General features: G+C 43.5%; 1 protein-coding gene across 1 annotated transcript in view; it reads left to right on the top strand.

Moving 5' to 3' along the window:
• tmem266 (transmembrane protein 266) overlaps positions 1-19,144 on the top strand; it is a 110,712-nt gene that overhangs the window by 78,903 nt on the left and 12,665 nt on the right. Inside the window, exon 12 of the mRNA XM_041178214.1 lies at positions 10,208-10,400. Within this exon, the coding sequence (XP_041034148.1) occupies positions 10,208-10,400 (193 nt within the window). The remainder of the gene's footprint in view (positions 1-10,207; positions 10,401-19,144) is intronic.

The raw sequence follows: 19,144 nt of genomic DNA, 5'->3' as shown, positions 1-19,144 counted from the left end.
CACCAGCTACCCCCACCCTCACCCACCTGATCCACACCAGCTACCCCCACCCTCTCTAACCTGACCCACACCAGCTACCCCCACTCTCACCCACCTGATCCACACCAGCTACCCCCACCCTCACTAACCTGATCCACACCAGCTACCCCCACCCTCACTAACCTGACCCACACCAGCTACCCCCACCCTCACCCACCTGACCCACACCAGCTACCCCCACCCTCACTAACCTGATCCACACCAGCTACCCCCACCCTCACTAACCTGATCCACACCAGCTACCCCCACCCTCTCTAACCTGACCCACACCAGCTACCCCCACTCTCACCCACCTGATCCACACCAGCTACCCCCACCCTCACCCACCTGATCCACACCAGCTACCCCCACCCTCACCCACCTGATCCACACCAGCTACCCCCACCCTCACGCACCTGATCCACACCAGCTACCCCCACCCTCACCCACCTGATCCACACCAGCTACCCCCACCCTCACTAACCTGACCCACACCAGCTACCCCCACCCTCACTAACCTGACCCACACCAGCTACCCCCACCCTCACTAACCTGACCCACACCAGCTACCCCCACCCTCACCCACCTGATCCACACCAGCTACCCCCACCCTCACTAACCTGACCCACACCAGCTACCCCCACCCTCACCCACCTGACCCACACCAGCTACCCCCACCCTCTCTAACCTGACCCACACCAGCTACCCCCACCCTCACTAACCTGACCCACACCAGCTACCCCCACCCTCTCTAACCTGATCCATACCAGCTACCCCCACCCTCACCCACCTGACCCACACCAGCTACCCCCACCCTCACCCACCTGACCCACACCAGCTACCCCCACCCTCACCCACCTGATCCACACCAGCTACCCCCACCCTCACTAACCTGATCCACACCAGCTACCCCCACCCTCACTAACCTGACCCACACCAGCTACCCCCACCCTCACTAACCTGAACCACACCAGCTACCCCCACCCTCACCCACCTGACCCACCCCAGTCATTCACCCCCCTCCCCCGCCCGTTGTGGCATCGTACACTTTTCCATTCACGTTGTCGCCTGGGGCTATGGATAATGAAGGTGGAGGCTCCAATTCCCTTCCCATCACGTGGCTGACCAGGAATCTCTCCCCCTCTTCCCACCTGCCATTGGCGTGTGTTGGAAGGGTTTACAGGCTGATACTGAACCTGTTATGAACACACCTTCCTCAGCCATCAGGTCCTGGAGTGACACTTGAACATGGAGTGACACTTGAACATGGAGTGACACTTGAACATGGAGTGACACTTGAACATGGAGTGACATTTGTACATGGAGTGACACTTGAACATGGAGTGACATTTGTACATGGAGTGACACTTGAACATGGAGTGACACTTGAACATGGAGTGACACTTGAACATGGAGTGACACTTGAACATGGTGTGACACTTGAACATGGAGTGACACTTGAACATGGAGTGACACTTGAACATGGAGTGACATTTGTACATGGAGTGACACTTGAACATGGAGTGACACTTGAACATGGAGTGACACTTGAACATGGAGTGACATTTGTACATGGAGTGACACTTGAACATGGAGTGACACTTGAACATGGAGTGACATTTGTACATGGAGTGACACTTGAACATGGTGTGACACTTGAACATGGAGTGACACTTGAACATGGAGTGACATTTGTACATGGAGTGACACTTGAACATGGTGTGACACTTGAACATGGAGTGACACTTGAACATGGAGTGACATTTGTACATGGTGTGACACTTGAACATGGAGTGACATTTGTACATGGAGTGACACTTGAACATGGAGTGACATTTGTACATGGAGTGACACTTGAACATGGAGTGACACTTGAACATGGAGTGACACTTGAACATGGTGTGACACTTGAACATGGAGTGACATTTGTACATGGAGTGACACTTGAACATGGTGTGACACTTGAACATGGAGTGACATTTGTACATGGAGTGACACTTGAACATGGTGTGACACTTGAACATGGAGTGACACTTGAACATGGAGTGACATTTGTACATGGTGTGACACTTGAACATGGAGTGACATTTGTACATGGAGTGACACTTGAACATGGAGTGACACTTGAACATGGAGTGACATTTGTACATGGAGTGACACTTGAACATGGTGTGACACTTGAACATGGAGTGACACTTGAACATGGAGTGACATTTGTACATGGTGTGACACTTGAACATGGAGTGACATTTGTACATGGAGTGACACTTGAACATGGAGTGACATTTGTACATGGAGTGACACTTGAACATGGAGTGACACTTGAACATGGAGTGACACTTGAACATGGAGTGACATTTGTACATGGAGTGACACTTGAACATGGTGTGACACTTGAACATGGAGTGACACTTGAACATGGAGTGACACTTGTACATGGTGTGACACTTGTACATGGAGTGACACTTGAACATGGAGTGACACTTGAACATGGAGTGACATTTGTACATGGTGTGACACTTGTACATGGAGTGACACTTGAACATGGAGTGACACTTGAACATGGAGTGACATTTGTACATGGTGTGACACTTGTACATGGAGTGACACTTGAACATGGAGTGACACTTGAACATGGAGTGACATTTGTACATGGAGTGACATTTGTACATGGAGTGACATTTGTACATGGAGTGACACTTGAACATGGAGTGACACTTGAACATGGAGTGACACTTGAACATGGTGTGACACTTGAACATGGAGTGACACTTGAACATGGAGTGACATTTGTACATGGTGTGACACTTGTACATGGAGTGACACTTGAACATGGAGTGACACTTGAACATGGAGTGACATTTGTACATGGTGTGACACTTGTACATGGAGTGACACTTGAACATGGAGTGACACTTGAACATGGAGTGACATTTGTACATGGAGTGACATTTGTACATGGAGTGACATTTGTACATGGAGTGACACTTGAACATGGAGTGACACTTGAACATGGTGTGACACTTGAACCTGGAGTGACATTTGTACATGGAGTGACACTTGAACATGGTGTGACACTTGAACATGGTGTGACACTTGAACATGGTGTGACACTTGAACCTGGAGTGACACTTGAACCTGGAGTGACACTTGAACATGGAGTGACACTTGAACATGGAGTTAGTGGCTCAGATACAGGACCCAATATGCCACAAAGACCTGCACAGCAAAAAACAAAAATACCAAATGAATAATTTATGATTGTGCACCAGTTAACATTAACTTGATGTAACTGGTGACTTAATGGGGTTACCACATACTCATATCACACTGGTGAGTTCACGTAGCGGGAGCTTGCTGTGCACAAATTGGTGCCACCTTCCCTACATTACAGTGGTGACTACACTTCAAAAAGTGCCTACAAAGCACTTTGTGACACCCTGACGATGTGAAAGGCGCTTTATAAATGCAGGTTTTCTTTCTGTGGTGACACTGAACAGAATTAAAACAGGGAGCAAGTGGCATATAGTAACTTGAGAAATGTACTTAACTTGGATTTCTAAGGCTACCCATTCATTATAAGTAAATTGTTAATTGGGAGGTCAATATTTAAATATTGCTACTTTCTGGGGATGAATAAATAAGGATGGCGTGGAGATAGACTATAATTGGAATTTTACCACAGTTCTCCAGTCACTCATAAATCCATGAGAAATGTTAAGGTTAAGGATTTTTAATTAAAAATAAATAGAAAGACATAAATCTTATCAGCAAAATTGATCAGAACAGGCAGATCCTGGGGAAGGAGAGGGAGAAGAAGGGAAATATTTCAAATATCTGTGTCTCTCTGTCGTTACACTAATATCTTGGACCAGCTCAGACCAGCTCACCTCTGTCCGAGCCCCTCACTCCTCTCCCTGGTTTTTAATGATAGAGATGGTTAATGAAGCCAAGGGCCTTTAGTTCTGAAGAATTCTAACTGTCTCCCACCCAGCATCCAGTGGCATTCTGAATGAGCCCATAGTCTCTAAAAGAAAGACTTGCATTTATATAGCACCCCAAAGCGCTTCCCATCCAATTAAAGTACATTTGAAATGGGGTCACCATCACAGGAAATGTGGCAGCCAATCTGCACACAGGAAGTTCTGACGAACAGCAATGTGATAACGACCAGATAACCTGTTTTAGTGACGTTGGTTAAGGAATAAGTATTGGTCCAGGACACTGGGGAGAGAACTCCTCTGCTATTCTTCAGAATAGTGTCATTGGATCTTTCACATCCACCTGAGGGAGCAGGCAGGGCCTTGGTTTAACGTCTCATCAAAAGACGGCACCTCCGGCAGTGCCGCACCCACTCGGTACTGCAGTGGCATATCAGCCCAGATTATTTGCTGAAATCCTGCAGTGAGACTCCATCTCTCCATCAGCCTCGTGCTTAAACCTGGTCCATTACCAGTACAGTGGAAGTAAGCAGGAGTTTGGACCGATGGGCACTCCCTATAATAAAAGGAAACAGGAACTAAAGATCAGAAAATGAAAGAGAAGTACAGCACCTGAAAAAGGGAGAAAAGAGGGCATAAGATTAAAGGCTGATTTTTTTTTGAGTTGTTTAAAGATTAAAGGAAGTGATAGGATAGATACAGAGAGAAATTATTTGCTCTGGTGGGGAAATTCAGAACAAGGGCACGACACTCAGAGGGTGGTGAATCTTTGGAATTCCCTATCCTGGAGGGTTGTGGAGGTTTAGTCAGCGAGTATGTTCAAAGAAGAGGTTGATAGATTTTTAATATAAAATAAAAACAGAAAATGCTGGAAAAACTCAGCAGGTCTGACAGCATCTGTGAAGAGAGGGGCAGAGTTAACGTCTCAAGTCCGGATGACCCTTCTTCAGAGCGTTAACTCTGTTTCTCTCTCCACAAGATGTTGTCAGACCTGAGATTCTCCAGCGTTTTCTGTTTTGATTTCAGATTTCCAGCATCCGCACACAGTATTTTGCTTTTATTTTATTATATTGATAGGTTTTTAGATGGTGAAGACATCGAGGGATATGGGAGCAGTGCAGGTAAATGGCGCTCAGGTAGAAAATCAGCCATGATTCAATTGAACGGTGAATCAGGCTCAAAGGGCCGAATGGCCTACTCCTGCTCTATTTCCTAAATTCTTATCACCTTAAAATGAGACACAGGCTGTTCAGGGGTGACGACAGGAAGCACTTCTTCACACAAAGGGGTAATGGAAACCTGGAACTCGCTCCCCCAAGAAGCTGTTAAGACTGGAGGGTCAAATGAAAATTTCAGAACTGAGATTGGTAACATTTTTGCTCAGTAAAAGTATTAAATCAGGGTCGGTTATCTTAGACAGCCAGGGCGCGGTGCAGAATGATGCCAACAGCTCTGCACCAACAGGTTCAAGCCCTGGATAGGTTGAGGTAGTTCTTGCCTCACAGTGGAATCATGATATAAGCCTTTGATTTATGAGGCTGCTCCATGAACAGAAAGGGTTATGCAAGAATAAGAAGGTGGATGGCATTAGGATACAGATCAGCCATGATCCGACTGGAAGGTGGAATAGGCTGAAGGAGGAGTGGACTCCTCCTGGTCCCTGCATTGAAATGTTGAACATTGAGAAATCGAAACAAGTTGAATGGATTGGTGGATTGAACTCCCATTTCTGGATTAACAACTCAAGCCTTTTAACATGGGAAATATCTCACAGCCCTTTCGACCTGAGTGTCAAGAAAGACCGTCAGAATTTCAGGAAGGTCACAGCGGTGAAATTGGGTCATGTAGTGTCTGTAAATTTCAGTGCTATGTGGTCACAGGAACAAAAAAAATGAGGTCCAAGGCGCTCCCACACATAGTTCCAATGGGAAGTATGTAGGATGTCATCTTGGTAAAGGACAAACAAAAGGTATCCTCTGTTCACACCTAAAGCAGGTGTTGGCTCATTCACACATGCCCAGACTCCCCCACGACCCCATCACTCACCTGGACTAAGGCTCCTTCAATACCACCATCTCCATTAAGTTGAGGTTGGGGGTCCGGGGCTCCTCACACCTCACCCTTTGAGCGAGGGCTGTTAACACTGCGAGGGTGGGGTGCCCAGGAACAGGCGCACCTGAATTTAAACAGCCGCCCCTAAACCCCACCCCCACCCCCGCACCTCTTCTAGAATTGACTGAGTCCTGAAGACATCATACTGAACTCAAAACGTTAACTCTGTTTCTCTCACCGCAAATAGGCGCCAGACCTGCTGAGTTTTTCCAGCACTTTCTGGTCAATTTTAACTGTGACTGCATTCATTTAAGGTGAACTTACTGCGTCCTCTGTGTTATCAAACTCAAAGAAAAAGCCTGTGGTGTGGTTAGAGGCAGAGACTTAATGTCAGGGATTTTTGAGCTGCTCATTAATGTGGGTGTGGGTCCCTTGGAAAACTCAGCAAAGCAATTAGTGACTCGACACAGCTATGAAAACACACTTGGACAATGCTACTGCCTTAACACGTATGGTTTCTTGCTCTGAGCCAACAGCCAATATGAGTACATGCAGAGACACTTAGGGACAGGTCCAACATTCTAGCTCCTTACTGAATCCAATGACATACTTGACATTGATTACAACCTAATTTACACTCATCTGTGCTCCCCACGTCACCTCTCATATGTCTCTGAAAACCTCAAAAGGTTGGCACACTTCAACATGCAGATTGTATTTGGAATTCGCAAGCACGTGGAGTACTTGAGAGTGGCACAGGTACATTTAAGGGCAAACTAGATTGGTACATGAGGAAGCAAAGAGTAAAAGGATATGTCGATAGGGTGTGATGAGGTAGGCTGAGATCAGCTCGTGGGAAGCAGAAACTCTAACAGAATGGTTTGTCTCCGGGCAAAGCAGGATTTAGTGAGCAGAAGCCCATCAGGTTTGGGTTTCAACGGCCCTTGAACCATTGGAGAAGGGGGAAGACTAAGGAAAGTGAGGTGCCTCATTGTTTCGAGCACTTGGGATAGAATGAGTGAGGGCAGGAGTCCATGCGGATCCCATCCATGATAACACGGCGAGGGTTAAGGGAAGGTTTAATGGAGGTGTTCAAAAATATGAAGGGTTTTGATAGGGTAAATAAGGACAAACTATTTCCATGGTAGGAGGGTGGGTTACCAGAGGACAGAAATTTAGGATAATTGATAAAGGAATCAGGGAAGGTGAGGAGAATTTTGTCAAGCAGTGTGTTGCATGGGAAATGGTGAAATAGTGGTAATGTCACTGGACTAGTCATCCAGAGTCCCAGCTAATGGTCTGGGAACATGGGTTCAAATCCCACCATGGCATAGTGGAATTTAAATTCAGTTAATAAATCTGGAGTGGTATCATTGATTGTTGTAAAAAACTCATTTGGTTCACTAATGTCCTTTAGGGAAGGAAATCTGCCATCCTTACCCAGTCTGGCCTACATGTGACTCCAGAACCACAGCAATGTGATTGACTCCTAACTGCCCTCTGGAATGGTCTAGCAAGCCCACTCGGCTCAAGGGCAATTAGGGATGGGCAACAATTGCTGACCTTGCCAGTGACACCCACATCCTATGAAGCAATAAAAAAAACCTCTTGTCTGGAAAGCAGCTGAAAGAAGCATATTCAATAGTAATATCCCAAAGGGAATTAAATATATTAGATTTGAAAAGAAGGAAGGTTATGGGTTCTGAAGAAAGAGCAGGAAGGAAGGTGTCTGTGACAAACTGGATAGCTGTTTCAAGAGCCAGCACAGATACAGTGGGCCGAATAGCCTCCTCCTGTGCTGTAAGATTCCTCTCAGGATGCAAGTGATGCTGACAAGGCCTCATTTGTTGCCCTAAGTGCATTACGAGCAGTGTGAGACTGGAGTCACAGGTAGATCAGACCAGCAGGGTGTAGGATGTCATTGTAGGAGAGTGCTGGACACCTAACAGCTGCTGTCCTTCCCTGAAGAGGATTAGTGAACCAGTTGGGTACGTAAAACAATCTGCCACCTCTTCTGGTCATTTTATCTAGTGCCAGAATATATATTTGTTTTACATTCGTTCATGGGATGTGGGCGTCGCTGGCTAGGCCAGCATCTATTGCCCATCCCTAATTGCCCTTGTTCAGAGGGCATTTAAGAGTCAACCATATTTCTTACGCTACAAACCATAAGGAGACAGTAAACCAGGAAAACCATTTGACAAAGGAAAAGTAACTTATAAAAGCTAATTTTAAAAATCAGGAAGTAAATCAATGATGCAAGCAATATTATACTGGAGCCTAAGAGCTATACAGTAAGTTTCCAATATTAAACTGGCTTCAGCCATTGTCAGGGCAGTGACTGTCAGTTTTGCACCATTCTCACACGGTGTACTCAATAGATCAGACAGTGAATGCCACAGTGAAAAGACCACATGGTTAAAATTCAGATGTACTGAAGATTCCTCAAAATTAAGCTGTTCAGTAATAAGATAGGAACTAGTAAGAAAGTTTAGGAATCATACCAGAGAGATCTTCATGCAGAGTTACCAACACATGGGTTTGGACTTCTGGAGACAAGAAAGGAAAGAATATGCATTTATATAACAACTTTCCTGACCTTAGAGTGTCCTAAAGCTCTTTACAGCCAATTGAGCACTTTTTGAAGTGCAGTCACTGATGTAATGTAGGAAACATGGCAACCAGTTTACACACAGCAAACTCCCACAAGTAGCAATGACCAGATAACCTGTTTTTAAATATAAACAGAATTACCTGGAAAAACTCAGCAGGTCTGGCAGCATCGGCGGAGAAGAAAAGAGCTGACGTTTTGAGTCCTCATGACCCTTCGACCTGTCGAAGGGTCATGAGGACTCGAAACGTCAACTCTTTTCTTCTCTGCCGATGCTGCCAGATCTGCTGAGTTTTTCCAGGTAATTCTGTTTTTGTTTTGGATTTCCAGCATCCGCAGTTTTTTGTTTTTATCTCTGTTTTTAAATATGTTGGTTGAGGAATAGAAAAGGGACTGGCTTAATATTGATGAAAAATATTTAAAAACAGCTAGGAAGATTGTAAAGTCCATTATGAAAATATTAATCCCACTGATCATTTTGACCATGAGTTTGCTCCTTCATCAGCTTGGTATAGTTAATGCACTACAATTATCTGACAGCAGAGGGCAGTGAGCTCACACTAACTGATTACCATTGGGCTCTTAGCTAGACAATGCCCCTATCCTCAATAGCAGTCTGTGCTTTTTGAGTTGTACACAACTTGCACACCCTGTCACATCCTGATACAGTATAGAATTTGATTTCTGATTGTGTTGGGCATGTAGGCACTCAGAAATTCATCTCAATTGCCCCAGACTCAAGGACAATTGCCTTGCCCAAACCCCACCCTGGAACTTAACCAACTGAAACCACACTGCTCCGCCCAATGTTCTGGGCCAATATTTGCCCTTCAAGCAACGTTACTAAAAAAAAAGACTATTTGACCATTTTCACATTGTTGTTTGTGGGATCTTGCTGTATGCAAATTGGTTGCTATTGTTCCCTATGTTACAATTCTGACACTTCAGAAGTAATTCCAAAGCTGTGAGGTGCTTTGGAATGTCCTGAAGGGTGCTATATAAATGCAAGAATTCGTTTTCTTTCTAATCCACTACTGCCTCAGACAGATTTCACCCCCTCTCCTCCCCTGCCCACCGTGTGCTGGTCACAGCCATTCCACTGCAATGTCATAGGACCATCTTTCAGCCATCGTTTTTGGAACTCTCTTCCCAAATCACTTCACCAGCCAATTCTCTCCCTGTGGGTGCAATTATTTAATTGTTCTGTGTTCGATTATGTGAGTCTGGTAACTGATCTATGTTCACTGTGCTTGATTGGTTGAGCCTGGGTGTGGACTCAGAACAAAGTAAACAGACATCACAGAAGCTACTAGAAGCTGAGCTGTAAGTATGAGTGCAAATACTTTGTGATTGCAGAGATATTTTAAAACTATTATAAATAAACCTGTTGCACATTTAGAAACTAGTGTCAGAACGGCATTGCTCCGAGGCAAATAAAATTTATAAAATATACAACACTCACAACCTACAAAAATCTCCAAAAAATATATCCAGTGAGTGGCTTCTGCATAAGCGCAAGTCTTTCTATAATAACAGCAAGTTCCTCTCATGGTAACGTGTCTCTGCTTTTGTATCTGATGTATAGTTTGAGATCAGGCAGCTGAGGGCCCACCTTGCCCAGCAGGATCTGGACCTCGCTGCCGAAAGGGAGGCCGCTATGGAGATGCACCACATCTGGAACAAGCAGAGCAGCAAGTTTCAAGTGGTCGATGGTTCAGCGACTGGAGTGTCCGATGACGAGAGTCCCGACAGCATCATCGATCCCCGCCAAACACAAAGTAAGGAACCCGGCAAATATTTGTTCACACAATTCCTGCGCTATGTGAAAAGGACTCAATACTGAACCAAGCACTTTCCCAGGATCCCATCAAGGTGGAGAAGTGGGGGTGGAGCAAAGAGATGAGCTAAAGCTGGACATAGTGAGGCTTTTCCCTTGCCTGCAATCCTTAGGTTTTTCAAACCTCAGCTTGGATTTTGGAAGCCTGAAGATTGCAATCAGAAGGGAAGACCAAGAGGTTTAAAGTTTGCTTGTTTCATATCTTCATGTGCACTCCCCCCACCCCACCCCTTGGGAAATAATAGGGAAATGTTGAAAAGATTAACAGGCTGATTGTCATCGGAGGAACCATGTCACAAACACTCCTTCTGTGGCCAACAAGTCCTGGAGTGGGACTTCAACACAGAGCTTCTGACTCAGAGGCAAGTGTGCAACCTACTGAGCCAAGACTTAGGAGGTGCCCATGATCTACAGCTTACTTATATTCTACGGATCTCTGAACCTGTCCCGTTCTCTCAAGTTTCAACATTACAGACCATTGGGGATATTGCAATACAACAGTTTGAAATGATACAGATCATCTAACTGCTGGGGACATTACAGACCATTTCAGCACCAGGGATAATATAGGCACCACTAGAGATGTCACTAACAAGCTCAAACTAGGAATATTACAATGCTTCTTCTCACTTGAATTAAAGGGATCCATTCTACTATTATGGATATTGCAGTCTGTTTCCCATTAGAGACATCAAAATCCATCTCACCATTAGGAATGTTACAGCCCAGTAGGATCATAGAAGCAGGAGTAGGAGCTCTTCAGCCCCTTGAGTCTCTTCCACTAATATTGACCGTAGCTGAACAGTGACCCCCATTACCTGCCTTTCTTCCATATCCCTTCATACCTTTACCCTACAGAATGCTATCTGTCTCACTCTTGAAGGTTTCAATTGACTGTGGATGCATTCACAGCTTTATGAAGGAGGGAACTGCAGATTTTCCCGGCCTTTTGTGAAAAAAAAGTGTTTCCTGATTTCACTCCTAAATTGCGATGATCTAATTTTACTGTTTCCTTGTTATGGATTCCTTCACTAAGGAAACATTGTCCCTGCATTGAATTCTTTTACTATTCAAGAGACTTCTGGAAGGCCACTCCACAAACCTTGGAAATGCAAGGGAATAGAAGTCATGTTTCTGCAACCCGTCCTCATAATTTAATCCTTAAAGCCTGGTATCATTCTTCTGAATCCCCTCCAAGGTCAGTATATCTTTCCTGATGTTTATTGTCCAAAATTGAACCAGTGCTCCCGATGAGATTTGACTAAGTCCTTGTCCAACTGAAACATCACTTTTGTACTCCAGCATCCTTAAGGTTAAGGTCAATGTTCCATTAGTCTTTTCGATTATCCTTTGTGTCTGGTTGTGCTACTAGTAAGTTATGCACATGGACACCCAAATTCCCCTACTCCCGCACAGCTCAACCTCACACCATTAAGGAAATACTCCCATCAATTGTTTGCAGATTCAAAGGCGATGACTTCACACCTCCCATGCCAAACTCCATCTACCATTCACTCAGCTCGTGCCTCTTTGTAACTTCCTGCTCTCATCCACCCAATCCACTGTGCCTGCTACAAAACTGAACAAAACTCTCCACCCTATCATTCAAGACATTAACACTCATGATGAAAAGCTGAGGACCCACCACAGAGCCGTGGTATATGTCACATGTTACCAATCAGAGAATATCTCATCCATCCCTACAATGAGAGATGGGATAAAGGGAATGTCCCCTGAATGGTGGCATGTACTTCCTACCCAATTACCAACCCGTGTCACAAGGTCACCCCAATTCAATTCATGCACCTTCATCCTTACCAATAATTTCCTGTGCAGAATCACAAAGGTCTTCTTAAAGTCCACATAGGAAGACATCCATAAATGTCATCTAATCCACCGTGCTAGAAATCTCGTGTACCTCAAAATCCTCCATCATCTCATTCGTTATTCGTAAACTCTTGAAATGTACATTTTTACAAAATATCTGAATTCTTAAATTACAGACCAAACCATCCTCAGAGTTTAATTAGAATGACAGCGAGTCACACCAGCAGAGTGCTGAACTGTAATATAAAGGGAGACAAATAACATTCAGAGATGCAGGTTTTGAGTGTGTGTGGTCAAAGCTTTTACTGAACCAGGTTAAAACTATTAGTCTGGCATTAAACTCTCTGAAGCTCGAATCTAAAAATTGACACCCAGGACTAGATTTTCTGATGACGGGGTAATCATACAAATGTACATTGGAAGATTGCAGTTCAATTGTCCACTAAATAAATGGCTAGAACATTGTGGGCAGTGGGTCTGAGCATTTCCATTGTATATTCAATGACTTTGGAGACCTTACTGTGTTTCAGATACAGCTACTGTTTCAGTGTTAGGAGCACGGTGGGTAGGCATTGAACTCCACTGAAACTGAGAACACAGCTGCAGTTATCCATCTGGGTCAATAAACCTCTTAATTCAGGACCTTGGACAGTGAACAACCATCTGCCTCATGCTGTAGTTACCTTGAATGCCTGGCATCATTGCCAGCCACTGCATATGCCCCACTGCCAGGCATGCAGTACATCAGTGACTACTGAAAGAAGAAGATGCAGAGTGTGTCACTTTGTATTGCAGTTAAACAGGCAACTGAAGATTGGGAGCAAATCATTTTTAAGCCCTTTTTTCCCTACATTAAGGACACTTTGTAAATACAAAAGATTGTTGTTCTACTCAGAGTGCAATTAACCAGTCTTTATTCCTCACATTCTTTGAGATCTTATCAATTTTCCAACAATGGCCCCAAATTCTTAAATACCCCAACTCCATTTAGTAACCTCACACTTGCATTCCATAAAACATATAAAACAGATTGGACTTTTGAGAGAGTTCATCTCATTAGCATGATTCAAGATGTTAATTAAAACATTGAATAAATTGCTGCCTTCTAATATAAACATATATATCAAATATACTAATTATATTCTAATATATACTCCCTCACAATGTATTGTGGGGCATATGCAATGGCTAGCAATGATTTCATGTGGATTTCTCCCTGAAAAACCCAGGTGACCAACAGAATCCACAGTATCAGTCACACTAACCCATATACTAACCCACAGTATCAGTCATACTAACCCATATACTAACCCACAGTATCAGTCATACTAACCCATATACTAACCCACAGTATCAGTCATTCTAACCCATATTCTAACCCACAGTATCAGTCACACTAACACATATACCAACCTACAATATCAATCATACTAACCCATATACTAACCCACAGTATCAGTCATAATAACCTATATACCAACCTACAATATCAATCATACTAACCCATATACTAACCCACAGTATCAGTCATAGTAACCCACAGTATCAGTTATGCTAACCCATATGCTAACCCATAGTATATGTCATATTAACCCACAGTATCAGTCACACTAACCCATAGTATATGGGTCATACTGACCCATATACTAACCCACAGTATCAGTCATGCTAACCCATATACTAACCTACAATATCAGTCATACTAACCCATATACTAACCCACAGTATCAGTCATACTGACCCATATACTAACCCACAGTATCAGTCATACTGACCCATATACTAACCCACAGTATCAGTCATACTGACCCATATACTAACCCACAGTATCAATCATACTGACCCATATACTAACCCACAGTATCAGTCATACTGACCCATATACTAACCCACAGTATCAGTCATACTGACCCATATACTAAACCACAGTATCAGTCATACTGACCCATATACTAACCCACAGTATCAGTCATACTAACCCATATCCTAACCCACAGTATCAGTCATACTAACCCATATACTAACCCACAGTATCAGTCATACTAACCCACAGTATCAGTCATACTGACCCATATACTAACCCACAGTATCAGTCATACTAACCCATATGCTAACCCATTGTTTATGTCATACTAACCCATATACTAACGCATATGTCAGTATAGTCAGGCACCAACGTTGAAAGGGAGTAACGGAGAACAGAAGGTAAATCAAAGATAGAAGCAAAAAACTACAGATGCTGGAAATCCAAAACAAAAACAAAAATAAAAATAAAAATACCTAGAAAAACTCAGCAGGACTGACAGCATCTGCGGAGAGGAACACAGTTAACGTTTCAAGTCCATATGACTGTTCAACAGAACTAAGGAAAAATAGAAAAGAGGTGAAATATAACCTGGTTTAAGAGGGGGTGGGACAGGTAGAGCTGGATAGAGGGCCAGTGATAGGTGGAGATAACCAAAAGATGTCATAGACAAAGGACAAACAGGCTTTGACAGTGATGATATTAGCTAAGAAATGTGCTAATAGGTGACATTAAGGGTAGAAAGCAGGATGAGCAAGGTACAGATAGCCCTAGTGAGGGTGGGGTGGGGGGAAGGGATTAAAATAGGCTAAAAGGCAGAGGAAGGTAGAAGTAACACAATGGATGGAAATACATTTAAAATTAATTTCCATTAATTATCACTGGCCCTTTATCCAGCTCTACCTGTCCCACCCCACACCCCCTAAACCAGTTTATATTTCACCTCTCTTCTATTTTTCCTTAGTTCTGTTGAACAGTCATATGGACTCAAAACGTTAACTGTTCCTCTCTGAAGGTAAATCAAATCTATGCTTAGGATTTAAAAGCTTGGGGATGTAAAGACTGAGGGAGGTGATTTAGTGGTTGTGTTACTGGAGTTGTACTCCAGAGGCCTGCACTAATAATCCTGAGACATGAGTTCAAGTTTCATCATGGCAGCTAGAGAAATTTAAATTCAGTTTGCAAAATCTGGAGGTAAAAAGCTGAGATAAGTAAAAGTAAAAATGAAACTGAAAGGAAAATCCAACTGGTTCACTGAATGCTCCTTTAGGGAAGGAAACCTGCCATCCCTACCCAGCCTGGCTCCAGTCCAATACCCACAAGGTTGACTGCCCTCTGTCTAGCAAGACACTCATTTGCATCAAACTGCTACCAATAGTTCCAAGAGGTTCCTCCACCATACTCTCAGGGTAGCTGTCAATAAACAATAAATAGCTTCTGGTAGCCTGTCATTTTAATTCTCCACCTTCCTCTTACGCTGACGTATCTGTCCTTGGCCTGCTGCATGGTTCCACTGAAGCTCAATGTAACATTGAGGAACAGCACCTAATCTTCTGATTAGGCACTTTACAGCCTTCCAGATTCAACATTAAGTTCAGCAATTTCAGACCATAATCTCTGCTCCAATTTGTTTCCTTTTGTTTGCTGGTTTCACTTTTTTCTTTCAGACAGCTGCACACATAAGACCATAAGACATAGGAGCAGAAATTAGGCCATTCGGCCCATCGAGTCTGCTCCGCGATTCAATCATGGCTGATAAGTTTCTTAACTCCATTCTCCCACCTTCTCCCCGTAACCTTTGATCCCCTTATTAATCAAGAACCTATCTACCTCGGTCTCAAATACACTCAGTAACCTGCCCTCTACAGCCTTCTGCTCTTGGCACATCTTTGTTTCTGTTCCTGCCCCATTAACATTCCCTTTAGCCCCGTAAGACTAAATCTCCTGTCATCAATAATAAAAGCAGAAAATGCTGGAAGAAGTCAACAGGCCTGGCAGTGTCTGTGGAGAGAGAAACAGAGTTAACGTTTCGAGGCCGTATGACTCTTCTTCAGAGCTAAAGAGAGATAGAATCGTGATGGAATTTATACTGTTTAAGGTGGGGTGGAGTAGGTAAAGCAGAATAGGTCAGCGATAGGTGGGGGCTAAGGAAAGATTGACAAAGATGTCATTGACACAAGACAAAGCTGAGATAAGTAAAAGTAAAAATGAAGCTGAAAGGAAAACCCAACAGGTGAAGACTAAATAAGGTGCTGACAGTGGCATAAAGATAAGAAAACAGAATGTGTGAATAGCAGAACAAGGGTCAGCACTCTGTGAAAGGACGACCTGCTCTATCCCCACTTAAACAGTATAAATTCCATCACTTTCTACTTCTCTTTAGCTCTGAAGAAGCGTCAAACGGACTCGAACATTAACTCCATTTCTCTCTCCACAGATGCTGTCAGACCTGCTGAGTTTTTTTCAGCATTTTTTTTCAGATTTCCAGCATCCGCAGTATTTTGCTTTTATCTCCTGCCTTCACCCGTAGCACAGGCTTTCCTCTTGTCTTTGTTCCACCAACTCAAAATCTATTGTCTCTCTAACTCCTCCCAGTTCTGATGAAAGGTCAGAGACCTGAAACGTTATCTCTGTTTCTCCCTCCACTGAGTATTTCCAGCACGTTTTTTTAAATTTTATAACAATAATATGAGCTTTGCCAGGGGTGCCATAACACAAGAATTCATTTTAAAAAAAACTTTTGCTGCAAATGTCACTTGACCTCAGCACATTGTAGATTGGTATATTGGAGATGAAGGTTTAGAAGAGCAATGATTTATCCCTAAATCCTTCTTTAATCTCAGAGCTCATATAGTGAAGCAAATGCGGTTGACAAATTGGGTGCAATAATCTGAGGACTGCGCTATATTCACAATCCAGTCTGTCTAGAGTTGTGTAAAGAACAGTCCTTTTATTCTTGTGCTTTCCATAAATAATGTAGCACCAAAGGATGCATAGGTTAAAGATTCAATCTGGCTTTCCGAAATAAATTCTGTAATTCAAAATAGTTACCAACAACAGCGGTTGACTCGATAAAGGCGACCACAATGGTTTAAAACTCTGTATATTGGCTCCACTGACTGCCCCCAAAGAAAACCAATTGTACACTCAAAGAGAAGCCTTTCTTACTGTGCCTAGTGAGATTCTGCAGGCGCAGAGAGCCAGGCAGGCATGTTAATTATGAATCATGAATGAGAGGAAGATGGAGTCTTTTTACATCGAGCATCTAGTGCAGCTCCTGCCTCTCTTGTATATCCACATCCAGTCCCGAGGAGTGGCCCTAGGCTACACCAAGGCATCTCTTTAGAAATCCAACATTAGCAGAGTACACACTTCTGACTGGAGGCATTTAGAAGGAAACGGAGGCCAGAAAAGCTTTTAATGCTTCATGAAACCCAGGAAAACAGTTATGTTCTCTTTGTATGTCAGATTAGATTGCCATCTCTAGAGTGCAGCTATTTCAGGTACAGAGTGCTTAGTGGTTTGGGTCTTGTACTGAGGGGAAAGTGGTCCACAGAAAACATCTGTTTCTTTCACCTGCTGATTGCAAGCTGTTGTGAAAGAGGGAGACCCACAACCACAAGGTCCCCGGGCACCAGCTACGAACCCAGATCACGGAGACAGGCTCTGCTCCTGACATCCTACATCAATGTTAGAGACAATGCTGGGACAGTAATATTCAGAAGGAAGAATACTTCTGAAGTGATTCTCTTTGAAGGAGAAGATTCTCCCCATTGTCACACTGTTGTTCGAGGAAGTGCTAAGTGGAATTTTGTTTTTTTATGAGCGGTGATGAATAAGAAATTATGAATGATTGGTTATTTTGCCCACATCAATGTTTGAGATTTCCTACTTATCCCCAATTATCTTCACACTCCAACCCCAAGATAATGATATCACTTCTGTTTTATTCTACCTTCCTGCAATTGCAATGACCTGGTTTCTTTCCAATTTTATTCCGTCATCTCCTGAAGGACTCATAATGCCCCCTATAGTGTTAAAAGCAGCAGCTCCCTTTCCAGTACTCTGCCTTCTACCCATTCCAAATATATTAGTGAGTGTTTGAAACTCCTTTGAATGTGGATGGGTATCAGAGATGAATCATACCTTGCCCTCATTTAGGGCTTATGGACTCTCATCAACAACAACTCACATTTATGCAATGCCTTTAATACAGCAAAACATCCCAGGTTGCTTCCCAGAGTCATCCTGAGGTCACAAAAGGCGTTATATAAATGCAACTATTCCTTTCTGAATTGGCCTAGAGTGTTTTTTTTTTGCTTTATCCTCACTCAAAAGGTGACATGGATATGGGTGGGTTGTGGGAGGGTTAATGATTGCAACATGATTGACAAAATGGACAAGGTGGTCCTATTCCCAGTTCACCTATTTCATATGGTGGAGAAGGAAGGTCAGAGATATGGTTAAACATCAACAATACTGAGTTTACTCTCTGACTAAATCTCAGAATAAGGGCTCAATCTATTCAGACTGAGGTGAGGAGAAATTTCTTCACTCAGAGAATCTTTGGAATTCTCTACCTAAGAGAACTGTGGATGCTCAGTTGCTTAGTATATTCAAGGCTGAGATAGATAGATTTTTGGACCTTAAGGGAATTGAGGGATATGGGGAGCATGCGGGAAAGTGGAGTTGAGGCAGGAGATCAGCCAAGTGTTATCGAATGGTGGAGTGGACTCAAAAATCCAAATGGCCTACTCCTGCTCCTGTTTCTTATGTGAACCCAATTGAGTCAAATTATAGGAGCAAAAAAGAGGGTCATAATAAATCTATCTCCAGGCATTCCTCCTCCTCCTTTAGGTACCATGCTCTGAGGGGGTGTTGGCAACCGTGGACTTCCATTGGATTGGTCCATGATTACGTTTGACAAAGTACTGCAGTGGTTAATCATTGCGTTCTGCAATATGGCCGACCAGGGAACTCTTTCACTCTTACCGCCTGCCATCAGGTGTATTAGAAGGATTTACAGACTGATAATCGACCTGTTTGGCCACGTT

The sequence above is a fragment of the Carcharodon carcharias genome, chromosome 32, assembly GCF_017639515.1.
Source record: "Carcharodon carcharias isolate sCarCar2 chromosome 32, sCarCar2.pri, whole genome shotgun sequence".
Taxonomy (NCBI): domain Eukaryota; kingdom Metazoa; phylum Chordata; class Chondrichthyes; order Lamniformes; family Lamnidae; genus Carcharodon; species Carcharodon carcharias.
This window is presented reverse-complemented; position numbering and strand designations above follow the sequence as displayed.